Source organism: Manis javanica, chromosome 3 (genome assembly GCF_040802235.1).
Source record: "Manis javanica isolate MJ-LG chromosome 3, MJ_LKY, whole genome shotgun sequence".
NCBI lineage: Eukaryota > Metazoa > Chordata > Mammalia > Pholidota > Manidae > Manis > Manis javanica.
The window spans coordinates 41,091,349-41,104,275 of NC_133158.1; the positions used below are offsets into that span (position 1 = coordinate 41,091,349).

The 12,927-nt window shown below is 51.9% G+C and overlaps 1 protein-coding gene across 4 annotated transcripts in view; it reads right to left on the reverse strand.

Moving 5' to 3' along the window:
* Positions 1–8,391: 8,391 nt before the first annotated feature.
* Positions 8,392–12,927, reverse strand: part of AGPAT3 (1-acylglycerol-3-phosphate O-acyltransferase 3) — a 77,870-nt gene continuing 73,334 nt past the window's right edge. For all 4 annotated transcript variants that reach the window (XM_037014633.2, XM_037014634.2, XM_073231268.1 and 1 more), the window contains one exon: positions 8,392–12,559. In XM_037014633.2, the coding sequence (XP_036870528.1) occupies positions 12,471–12,559 (89 nt within the window). In that variant the 3' untranslated portion in view covers positions 8,392–12,470. The remainder of the gene's footprint in view (positions 12,560–12,927) is intronic.

A 12,927-nucleotide genomic window follows, 5' to 3' on the forward strand; every position in this document is an offset into this window, starting at 1 on the left:
AATGAATCTCATTCCCGACAAGTTTGTTCATTCTTAAGTCTGCATTTTTAAAGTACACGAGGCCACCTCTCGTTTATTCAAGGTCCCCTATTTGAACAGAGCTTTAAGGATGAGACGGTCCTCTGATTTAAATGAAAATGGCTTCAGGTCAGTGGTTTCAGACAGAGCACTGACAGGTGTGTCCCGCTATTTCTCAGACTCTGCCCCTGGTGGTCAGTCACCCTACCTGCAGTCAGACTGCTGGGAATCGGGCCCAGGATGTGATTGTCAGTGGGATGACTTACCAGCCAACTTTGCCCACGACTGAGGGGTTCCCCAGGACATGGCTAAAACCAGGACTGTCTCAGGAAAACTGGGCTCTTTGGGGGCCTTAATCATAAAAGAGACAGAGCTGCAGGAGAGAGATCTCCCAGGCTGAGGACAAGACCCTAACAGGAGTAAGTGGGCCCCCTGAGACTCAGAGGGCATGGGGGCGGGGGGAAGGTTTTACTAGACAAGCCTGAGAATCTTGAGCTCCAAATTATCCTGGCCTCTGGGCCAGCAGAGCAGCCCCCCTCTCTCTTATGAGGGAGAACATGCTTCTTACCTAGAGATCTGCAGAGACCCCAGCTGGTCAGATGTCTCACAAGATTCTGCTCACTTCCAGAATGGCAACTGGAGCCAGGCCTCACCTCACCTGAGCCTGTTCACTGAGGGCCTGGCTAAAACTGGGAGGGGTCAGCAGGGGGCCAGACCAGGTGGGGGAGGGTGCAGAGTGCAAGGCTGACAGGGTAGGAGGCTATTGGTCTGGAAGCCCTGGCCAGAGTTCTGGGTTGCTAATGTCCTGGGAAGGTTTCTGGGGTCTGCAGAGGCCCCAAATGGCCACAGCAATGACCTGCACAAGTGGAGGTGCCAGACAGTCTTCGCAGGTGTTGGGGAGGGCCCAGAAGGCTCAGGGAGGATGGGCAGAGGGCCAAGTGTTCATTATGTGAGGTCTTTCTGTCCTAGAGAAGTCTGAGGTTGTCCAAGCATGACCCCCACATGAGGGCTGTGCTAGCATGGGGCACTGCCAGCACGGGCGTCTCACCTGATGGTTTCAGCCCTGGCCAAGTTCACTGTGGATTCAGTGAGACTGAGAAATGACAAAGGAACGTTCTTGGGGTAAAAGGGTTTATACCTGGCTTTATTCTCCCAGCAGCAGGTCGAGCACTAGACTCACATCTGCATCCAGACCCTGCAGGTCTGTAATCCACCTCCATCTCTGCCGGAGACTATGATGGCGGAGGTGTAACCACATCCTGCAGCCCTGAGCAGAGCTCCTTACATAGTGACTCAGTCAGCAATAGCTCATTGCCCACAGGTGAGGAAGCAGTAGCCTAGCAGTAGGCCAATTACATCATCAAGTAGTTTAGGATCAGGTGAGGATCCTGGCCATAGGAACTTCCATTTTCCCCACAGTGGGGAAGCTTGGTGGCTGCCCTCCATGGGCTGGTGTGGTAAAGGATGCTTCCATGAAACTGGGCTCACTAGCGTCAGTGGAAATGGCCCCAAAGAAGAGTCACAGCTCAGGGCCCAGGGTTTTGGAGTTGCTACCACACCTTACGTATTAGAGAACAAAACGCTGTTTGAGGAGCAGCTCCTGGTCTGCTTCCGGGTTACAGCATGTACTGACAGCCTTATGGAGGAATAGCATGCATGACAGGAACTGTCAGGAAAGACTGATGCAGCCTTGTGAGGGTCTTCTTCTCAAGCTGCTGGGGAGTAGAGGGGGAACTGACGACAGAAGACCCCATCAACACTGGAGGGGCAGTGAGTCATCATTACTGGAGTTGCCATCAATTCCAGCCAGGGGCCCACCCTCCCCGCCCACATTCCTGTGTCAGCTTTGCTATATGGGGGCTCCTGTAGCATCAGGTCTGCCGACAGGGGCACTCACAACCATAGCCTCAGATCAAGGGGCTCATTTCATAGCAAGAGTCATGCCCAGAGGAACCCCTGGTCCATCACATGTTGCCACACCACCCAGAGCAGCCAGCCTTGTAAAATCGCCCAAAGGTCAGCAGAAGCTGTGGGTTGGGGTGTCAAACTCCAGGATGCATAGGTTTGTCTGACCAACAACTCAGTTGAGTAGTGCAATGTCCCCCAATAATCAGAATATACAATCTGGACACAAAGGAGTGGAAGGAGCATTGGCACCCTCACTGTCAATCCCAGAAACCCACAGGCAGAACCGGTGCTTCTCATCTTTGAAGCCTTAGACTCCATTGGATGGGGGCTTCTGGCCTTGGGGGAGTGTAGTAGAGGCTTCTGCTGGGGATAAACCATGTGTTGCACTGAAATGAAGTTGTGATGACCTCCTGGTCACTGAGCTCTTTAGGCCAGTGGCCTAGTGACCGAAGAGGAGCTACTCTGCCGAGGGGTCACCCACCCTGGTTGTGCAGGGTGCACAGTGGGCGGGGCTGTCACTGGGGCACCTCTGGTGCTCAGACATTCTGCCATGACAGTGTGCATGACACGCCTCAGGTGCTGAGAGAACCAAACGCATAAGCAAAGAGCATGATTCAGTATGGAAAGGAAAGGCACAATTTTTAAAAATGGGGAAAAATGGAGATTAAGAGTGGGGAGTTTAAAGAGGTAAGATGCAGCTGCTAAGAGAATTTGTCAACTACAAAAGATACAAGAACTTTCCCAGAATTCCCAGAGCGTAGCACAGAGACACAGATGGGACCCAGGAGCGAGGTCTGAGACGCGAGCTGGAAGAAGCAGTCATGACACCCACCTGCCTGCAGGTGTGGAGAAGAAGAGGGAACTGGGCAGAGGCAGAATGCAAAGAGATGAAACCTGAGAGATTTCTAGAACTGAAAAGAGACTGTATTCTCAGATTCAGGCAGCAAAACAAATTTCAAGACAGATGAAAAGAAATCCATGCTTAGGCACATTGTAGTTCAGGCCACCAAAGGGAGAATTTCAAATCAGACAGAGAGAAAAGGCAGATTACTAACGGGGGATCAGCAGACTTCCCAGCAAGAAACGTGGAAAATGTCTTAAAAGTATGGAGAGAAAGGAGTGTCAGCCTGTACTTAATTATTCACACAGCTCAAGGCGCACAGCACAAAGCTCCCCCTTCAGGTGCCCGAGGCTGCCATGGAGTTTGCTGTTTGCTCCAGCCCACGCTTGTGAGGGGCAGGTGGGCCCATGCACCCCCTCAGAACATCCCTTTAGAAAGTTGTGTGATGAGGAAAACAACTTTGTTTTGTTCTGAGCAGCTGCCCAGGCAGCTGTGATAGCCTCACTCCCAGCCGGGGTCTGGACATGCAGGTTAGGGCTTGAGTTTCGGGTGCCCACCACAGGCTCCCGCTTACTCTTCCAGGACACCTTCTAAAAAGGCCATTTAGAATGAAGCCCACGAACGGTTAGTGACCTCTGCCCCCTGACCTTACAGGCAATGGGTGCTGCTCTTCTGCTTGGCTGTGACCCAGGATGGAGCACTGCCTGCCTGCTCACTGCGACCTCCGCTCCGCGCCTGGGATCCTTCCTCTGTGGGGGTGGGCTGAGACTGCACCTCCAGGAAGGACAGCCCTGGGTCTCACTTCCCCAGAGCAGGAGCTCAGGGCAAGGGAGCTGTCTGCCCACTTCGTGTGTGGCCTATACCCCTGATTCAGCAGGTCCTGACCTGTACAACTCTTAATTCAATACCCAGCTCCTTCTCACCACAGCCAGCAAGGACAAGTCCTCTCTGTCCTTTGAGATGAGGTCTTCACTCAGAGCCGCCCCTGGCCTGGCAGGGGTGGGCTGACCAAGCGCAGGGAGTCGCTCTCCCAGCCCCGCAGAGCCCAGGGCCTCACGCCGGACACCCCATCTGCCGTCCTAAAGGCATGGGAAGCCTCTCTCTCTTCTGGTGAACCAAGGTGGCCTGGTCACATGCCCGGCCCTCCACCTGTCCCCCAGCACCTGCCCTCAGAGCCTCCTGCCTTTGCTTGGGGTCCAGCTCAGGCCACCCTGACTCAGCTGCTGCCTCGGGATTGCTTCTCCTTGACAGTGGCCAGTGTCCCTGCCTCCTCCATCATCACCATCATCTTGCTACCTCTAGCAGCCTGCCGGTCCCCCCGCCCCCCAACCAGCCTGGGGACTTGCCTTGTCCAGGAAGCTGTCCCTTTATCCTGTGTCCTCTTCTGTGTCAGCCTAGTTGGATGTCTCTTTCCTGCTGAGGGGAAGCTGATAACATAGGCCTCCCAGGCATGCTTGCCACCAGCCAGCTCTTGTGGCTTCTCTGGGCATGCTGGGGGGCATGTGAGGGGGACTGCCAGGTGCTGACCTCACCAGGCACTGGGCGGGCAGGGCCCAGGAACCATCTGTCCACTGAGAACCAACCCCTCTCCTCCCGCAACCCCAGAGACCCAAGACATTCCCAGAGGTGGCTGCTCTGCTGGCTGTTGGTGTGTCCTGAAGAAGGGGCATCCTTTGACCCTCAGATTGGTCTCAGCACCCACTGGGGGGAGGAGGGGGCACAGCCATTTCAGCAGGCTCAAGCAGGGGCAAGCAGGAAGGGTGCTTGCTTCCTCGTGGCTCACCTGTGCTCCCCAATGGGGGGAGCCTATGGGAAAACTCCCAGGCAGATTCCCCTGAATGATCTGCCCACACAGGACTGGGACAGAGGACAGAATCCCCTCATGTTAAGGGCACTGGAAGAGGCATTTCAAAAAGACTGAGCAGGAACAGCGTGCAGGATAATAAAAACAAATTTCCCTCACCGGGGACAGAGTGAAACAAAAAGAAAGTTCAGCTGGGCTCAGTGTGGACCTACACAGGGAAGGGCCCTGCAGCCAAGAGGTGTGCACATGGCTCTCAGCAGCCTCGTCCACCCCCAGCCACTGGCAGGCCTGAGACCCTTGTGAGCCTCCTGGAAGCTGATCTGCCTGAGGATGGGTGCTTCTTTGTGCACTGTAAACAGGACCAGCAGGTCCACAGCTACACCCTGGAGGTGTGCAGGGCTGTCCTGGAGAAAGAGGCCAGCAGGGGCGAGGATGTGTGCTCTGGACTCCACACCCTCTAAACCCTGGGCTGGGTGCCCACTGGCAGGCCCGTGCAGCATGCCCTCCACAGGCCTCAGAGGACCGCCTCACCATCTTCTTCAGCTCCAGGTCTGCCACTAGCAAAAAGGCCACTGCAGGCTGGTCTCTGCCACTACTTTCTGGCTGGAAGCAGTAGAACAAGAGTTTGAGCTGGAGGAATGGCCAACGATTCGTACCTGCTCTACCATCTCTGGCATTGAATGAAGGTCGCACCCAGAGACCATAAGCACAGTTACTGTGGTGTCCAGATGGCAAGGTCCCCAGAGCTGGCAGACACCTCCCCATTTTTCATAGGGTGAAGGGTAAATCTGATGGCCTTGGACTGGGCCAGTTGGTCAAGTTTCTGATAGAGTCTGGGACAGGTGCGACTGACATTATCAGAATTCTTCATGAGGAAGTTGTGCATTCTAAAGTGGTTTGCAGGGAAACTGTGTTCTGGAAGGCTCTCTAGTCCTGACCAGTGATTGCGAACCCAGGAGAGGCCAGGTGGCTGGCGACCCCAGGGCAGGCGCACAGTGCCCTCCCAGACAGCCTGGCCAGGTTGTACCCCTGCCCCGCGCCCAGGACTGACAGCTCCATGAGTCCTCATGAGTCTCTGGCCCTGGCAGAGGTCTGGGCTCCTGTCCCCTCCGTGACAGGTGGCAGATGGAAAGAGACTGCTCTCAAGATGCTCCCCTGGGGGAACCATAGCTCCTGCAGTAGTTTTGCAAACAGGCTGCATGCACTGCCTCCAGCTGCCGTCCCCTCTGCGCACCTCTGTTTAAGATTATTTAGCCTTTGCTTGTCCCCAAGGACACCCCAGGACACCTGCGGGCCCTGCGCACATCTCCTGTTTCAGAGTGCTCTGAGATCTCAGCCCCCCTCTGCACCCAGAGGCCTCCCCTCAGGGAGTATGGGGACAGGGAACAGAGCTGGGATGGTGCTGGGTCTTGCTTCCAGATGGAGCAATCATCCCCGCCATGGACTCACACCCCCTGAGGTAGTGGGGGCCTTACTGGCTCCCCAAGTGCAGTCTCAGCTGGTTGGCTCCTCTCCACACAGCTGGGGAACCCAGCCCTGCCCCCCATCACACCACCCGCACATTCATTTTGCCCCTTCTGCAATATGCTTTTTGGCATGTCTCTCCTGTGGGCGGGATGCTCTCTCCGCTACAGGGTGGAGCTGGTGCACGGAACAAGTGACATCACCCTCTTCCTCTGAGACATCACAGGACAATTTGACTTCTTCACTGAGGTTTAAGTCTTCAGGGAGCACCGTCTTCAAGAAGAGCCTTCCTTCCTTCCTTTCCATACATTCCACAGCTGCCCTGGACAGTCCAGGGTTCAGGAGTTACTCCAGGAGGAGTAACAAAAATAAGGACGATTTCCAAAGTGTAAGTTTGTGACTTCATCCCATTTCCTAACAGGGCTCAAATATGACAATCCCAAGGTTTCCCATTACTGTTTGGGGTGCATGTGAACACCTATGTGTGCATGTATGCATGTGTACCCATGCATTTGTATGCATGTGCTGGTACACGTGTGCCTGTTCAGGAGTATGTACACATGTATAGGCATGTGTGTATGCATGTGCACCTGTGCTGGTGTGTGTGTGTGACTGTGTACACACATGCATGCACATGTACTCATATATACTTCTCACAGCATCAGGTGCTGTTACATTCTGAGTGGCTGTTACATTCTGAGTCTCCCCAGCAGAGTGGGATGTGGGCCAGCAGAAGCGGGCGGGCCTCGTGATCAAGCTCAGCCCTGTTCCTGGGTGTTCCAAATGCCTATGAAACCCAGGGTGGGTCAGTCCGAGGGGGCCTTCCACAGCCCCGGTCTCTGCCCACGGAGACTTGTGTTCGAACACACCAGGGGCTGAAGTGCAGCAAAGCTGAGGGCACAGGGAACAAGGGTCGGACCCACTCCAAACCACCACGTGCCCCCAGGCCCATTGGGTTGGGTTCGTCTCCTGAGAAGAGCATCCCACCACCCTAAATTCTAAACCTACCTGTACTGTGTGCACGTGCCAGTATATGGTGCATATGTGTGTAGGCACATGCATGCACACACATGTACACATATGCTCTGAATTCAGGATAGATTAACAAAAAGTAAAACACGGCTAGATGTGGGGCTTTAAAGACAGCCCATCTGAGCCTGGGCTTTCCAGTCCTCGGGTGGCCGGGGCAGAGCATGGACTGGGGCTTCCCTGCTGTCACCGCCGTGGCAGCCACGCAGCCCCAGCAGCAGAGCACATGGGCTGCTCCGGAAGCACCCATGACACCAAGCTTCTTTTTGTCCAATTTATTTTCATGAGACAGACAAATGAGAACCTGGATCAGCTCTGGGTTCTATCAAGAGTTCTTTTCTTTACAAAGAAGAAAAATCCTTTGGTTTTCTCCACAGAATGAATTTGTTTTTACAAAAAATAGCTTTTGATATATACATGTCTACTTCGGAAAAACCTCGCTCATTGCTTTAAAGACTGATTTTTAGGCAAAGGGCCAGGTAGCACACTTCATGCACCGATGGATTTACTCCCTTGCTTCTGCCTGATGACGGCTCTCCTCGATTTTCCCTCCCCAGAACAACTTATGTGAAATGGAGAGTCTTGAAAAGTGGATCAGCAAGACAGCCTCAAAGACCCATGGGGATGGTCTGTGCAGGTGGGTGGCCCCGGGACATTAAGTGCCTGGAAGACCTCTGCTTCCCGTGGAAGAATGTGCCGACTGGAAACAAAGGAACAAAATGAGGCAGACTGGTCACTTTCTCCCTTATTGTGCATATTTTATCCCTCTCTTTCACAGCAGCAATTTTAATAAATGTGTATGACGCTCGCAGCATTTTATCTACAAAGTTCTGCCGCTGAGGCAGGCTCGCACAAGCCATGTACAAAGTGATCTCCGCAGAGCATGGCAAACACAGCCAGCTTTTTGGGACACAGCTGTTAAAGTCTAAGTTAGCTACTATCCCCCTTCCCACCCAAGGCTCATATAGACGGAAAATACCACTATCTTCAACTACATAAAGCTTGAGTAGCAAAATTTGTAAAAACAAAGCATACAAAAGAAAACATCCATATAATACATTTGTACCCTGTATACAATGTATCACGCTCTGAAACTGGCCAGATATGGCAGATTATGAAGCATAGAAAAAGAACCCCAATGTCTGTCACACCCACTTGAGTCAATGGTTTATGAGGTTTTCCAAAGAGATTTTCATTTACAGTTACAGCACCTGCTGGCCACCTCTGTGATTAAGAAGCCAGTTGTACTTCTTGGCATTTAGGCAAGTAACATTTGATTGTCACAATGTATAGTTCTGAGACAATAAATACAAGTAGATCAGATGCATTTCTTCATTGTATCAAGTAACTCCAGTTTAATTTAATACAGTTCAGTGCATTTCAGTATCTCATTCAGAGTTTGACTTCTGTCCAAATACTTGTGCAACGAAAAGTTAAGAAACTGAAGTTTAGTGAAGAAAAGAAAAAAGATTCCAGATGAACTTGTCATTACAAAGCTTAAAATTTTAAAGCAATTCAGTTGTTTTTAAAAAGAAAATGTGGAGGCCACCAGGGCTGACTGGCGTCAATGTCTCTGGGAAGTTCTTACTATTCCCTAGAAGTAGTTCTCCTCCTTTGCTTTCCTGAGCACTTTTTGAGAATGCTGCCATTTTCAGTGAGCTAAAACTTAGTTCATGTGTGTCCAGCCCTCAGTCAAGTGGAACGCAGGTTACATCTTCTATCCAAACCCCATGCATTTTTGCACCCTGGCCCTGACATGCAAGAATGTGGGACTCTGATGTGCGCAAGCACCCGGGCAGTCCCACACAGGATCTGGGGCGCAGCAGCTGGCCCCGCCACCAGGCGCTTTGGGAGCTCACTCAGTAGAGAAAGGAGCAAGCACGAGGGCCAGGGACGTGCAGTGTCCACAGAGAAGGCAGGCGGGCATGTCAGGCCCACCGTTTCAGCACTGAGCCTGGTTACACTGCAGAGGTCAGAAGCCACATCACACCATTGAACACCGAGTGTTGCATGCTGGGAAAGCATGCAGCTATTGGTGAGGAGTTTGCAGCATGAAAATCAGCCTGGCTGAAAGATTCTATTTGGTTTGTCCTAGAGGTGTCTCGGGCAGAGACAAAGCGACATGCAGTTACTTACTCTTTAACACAAATCTGACATCGGCAGTGACATGGGTGTGGGTCGCCTAGAGACAGCTCTGAATTGCACGTGACTGCACAGGTCACTTTTTTTTCAGATCAATTTCAATGCTCAGTAACTGAACTAGTTAAGTCAGGGGGGACTCTCATGCCATGGTACACTGAGGAGGGCTGACAGGGACAGACAAGAGAAAGATTCAAAAGTGATCAGAGGGTATACCTGCATTGATTTTTATAAGTAGGTGCTTGTTATTTAGTCGTTTGTATATTCGGAGCTTCTTTCTCCAACCAAACTCTGCATCTTGAGGACATCGGGACGGCAGAGCGGGTCTCAAACAGGGCCATGCATCTAGGATGCCATCCCCAAGCACTGGATAACCAGTGTTACTTCTTGTGGTTAACTGAAAACTATGACATGCTTTCCTTCTGACCAGCTAGGCCTTTCCCCAGCGTCTGTCTGCTCACTTGCATGCAGTGGGGACAGTCACCGCTTACAATGCTATCAGGAAGTCCCCAGGTGCTGGTAGCAGCCATAGAGTCACTATGAAAAGCCACAGGAACTCTCCCTGGAGTTCAGCAGCCCCTGGGTCTCCCTGGAGGGGCCAGGATTGGACCCTCTCCCAGCTGGACACACAGGGAGGGCCCACAGCCCAGACCCCACTCATTAGGCAGGCCAGGCTACATGCCAGAAGACCAGAGACAGCGCCCAGCCCAAGGGCTGAGTCAGGTCAGCCAGTGGCCAGGCTGGCCGCTCCTCCTGCAGGAAGCGTACAGAAGGGTGGTCTCCCTGTGTGCCCTCGGGGTCAGGGCTGGCTCTGGAGGTGTACTGTGAGCAATGGGGCAGGCCCAGCAAAGTGGGCCAACCAACACCCCCCTAGCTCCAGGACCAGCGTGGGGCATCAGCTACAGGCCTGGAGCACGTGCCCACAGCAGTGATCAGCACAGAGAGTCCCAATGTCCAGTTTGAGTTTGGGCATGTCAGCAACAGACGAAGCTCAGTTGTAGGGTATAAAGAGAAAAAGAAAAGCACTACTTTACTTTTATTATTTCAACTTAAAAATTAAAGGAGTTCCCCTCCCCTTTTCCTTCTGAAATGATGAAAAGCAAAATGTACCCCCTCCAAAAAAAAACCAAACATTCATGGTGCAGTTTTTATTGCTCTCAAAGGTCTTGGTATTCAAATGCACAAGCTAATCTATATTAAATCAGAAGGAAATCACTGAGATCTAAAACCTCCTAGTGGTCTCAGTCTCCATTTTAGAAGTGTTCACAGTTCATTCATTCATTCAGTGTCAAGTTTACTGATTATATATCAATTTCAAGAGGAGGGAACTTATCTGGGAAACAAGAAGTATTAATTATAGGGTGAAAGATTTAAATTTGTATTTTCCAGGCAATGTATCTGCTCAGTAGTAACCTTTAGCTTTTCTTCTAAGGTTTTTTTTTTAGGTATCAGTGAATTAGCAAACACAGATAAAGACAGATGAGCAGCTTATTATATGAAGAAAAATAAAACCTACAGTGGTTGCTCACCACAGTGTAAGTGGCTGTGCTCACGGTTTGCCCCCAAGGTGGTGAAGGGCAGGAGGTGAGATGTGCTTTAAGACAGAGGGAAGCACACTCTAAACAAAAGCATCTTAAAGCTGATTTGTTGTTTTAATCATGCTCGTTCCCTACGGCTCCTGAGCCCTGAGCATAAACCTGTGGTTTTATGCTTCTGTTTCTGCACCACTACAGTTCCCAGAGTGTAATAGTGTTGTCACTGTAGAGAATAAATACACGCTGGCTCAATAACTCTTCCCAAAATACATACTTAGGGTCAATGGGTACTTTTCCAATTTAGTTTATAATTTTTTCCATGCTTCTTTCCTCCATTTTTTTTCCCCTAGAAAACTCAACCTGCCTCTATTTAGAATGCTGGTTACAGTTTGTCAGAGATAACACCCGTTATTTTTCTTTCCTTTGCTAAAAAAGATGAGGAGTGTGACTTTTAAAAAGCAAGTGGAAATTTAAGAAGAGCATCCCCTGCAGATGCACTACAGCGGATGGACTGGCCGAGCCTTGGGTGCGGGGGTCTGACTCGGGGAGGCCAGATCCTGCCCTCTAGTCAGCCCCAGCAGCTCCCAGCCCGCCAAGCTCAGGCTGCCGGGACACAGGACGGGGCTGAGGAAGAGCTAGCACCTGCTGGGCCGAGGCTGTGGCCTGGCCAGGCCAGGTGATGCCTGCCCCCAAAGACCAGCACCTGCTGGGGAAGGGAGGGTGGGGAGGTGGAAAGTCTCACGCCTCTTGTTTTCACTAGGAAGTTGAAAGCCACCACTAGACTGACTGGGAAAATAAAATCTCTAAAAGCCAATGAGCTCCTTGTTAGGTCTCCAACCACCTTTAGAAGACAGAGGTGTGGTGGTGACACAGCTTTTTAAAAAGCATCTGACAGTCCTGTGGACTGCAGGACAGAGGTCTCCCTCAGGCACACTCAGCTTCATGAGTAAAAGGGCAAAAGGGACAGGGGAGCCCCGGGAACTGGAGGACTCCATATTTCACCAGGTTCTTGGGCTCCATCCACTTTAAAAACAGACTTAAGGTATTTACACACACAGTTGGGTAGGTAACAGCCAGCGATGCTGTGGAAACTGAAATGGGGAGGTGGCCTGCAGCCAGCCCGTGCAGGCTCCAAGCCCATCTGATGCACCCAGTGTGTGCTTATCACCAGAACTTTCTCCACGGCCCCACTCCACTGTCTGAAAGCGAAATGCGGTGCCGAGCAGAGCTGGACAAGCGGGTGCTTTGCAGGATGGCGACCATGTCACATCTGCTCCCAGGAGGACAGGGCAAGAGTTGGGAAGAGTTTGCTGGGGTATAGGGGAAGAGGTGGGGGGCCAGGGTAAGTTCTAGAAATAGTTGATAACAAACAAAAACAGGGTCTAAGTTCAAGAAGAGAAAGCAACCGAAGGCTCCCTCCGGCAGGCAGCGTCCTTGAGAGACTGCATGGGGTTGAAACCCGTTATCCCAGGAGTGACCCCCCAGTACGTCTGCCTGGAGCCCCGTGCTCCCTGAGGACACACGGGCCCTGAGCAGGTGCAAGGCCAGCACCCTCATCTGCAGGCCTTCTGACTGTTCGCTCTTGGCTCAAGTTTTATTGGTCAATATTAGTCACCAGTTAATAAGAAAAATAGTTTCTAAGTGTCTTTTTTCCTGCTCTGTGCGTTGTTCTGTTTTAATTGAGTTAATTGGAACCACTGTCAGGTCATGTGTGTTCACTCACAGCCATTAATTATTCCTTTTTCTTAAATTCTTGGTTTCCATAGCTGGAGCCTTTTTCTATCTCAGTGACTCCTATCAGTCGGCGAACTCCAAAGGAAGCTTGAAAACAGGAAAAAGGCGAGGTTACCGTGTGGCTTTGTGTCAAGCTGCAGAAACCATTCTGGGAGGGCCCCAACCTCTGGCCTCTGGCTCCCCATGGGGGTGGCAGGCAGCCCTCTCTCCATCCTCCCAATGCCCCACACACCCGGTCAGCCTGGACCGGGGGCAGATGGCCTCTGCTCCTCCAGTGAGCAGGGCCGGTGGGCCTGTTAGGGGCTGCAGACCTGAGGCAGTGGGGAGGGGCTGCAAGTCCCCTCCAGGTACCAGGGACAGACTAGGTGCCCGTTATCCATCAAGGTACTTGGGGCGTCCTTCAAGGCACCCGGCACTGGGCTCAGGACTGCAAACTGATGGAAATGTGCCTGGAG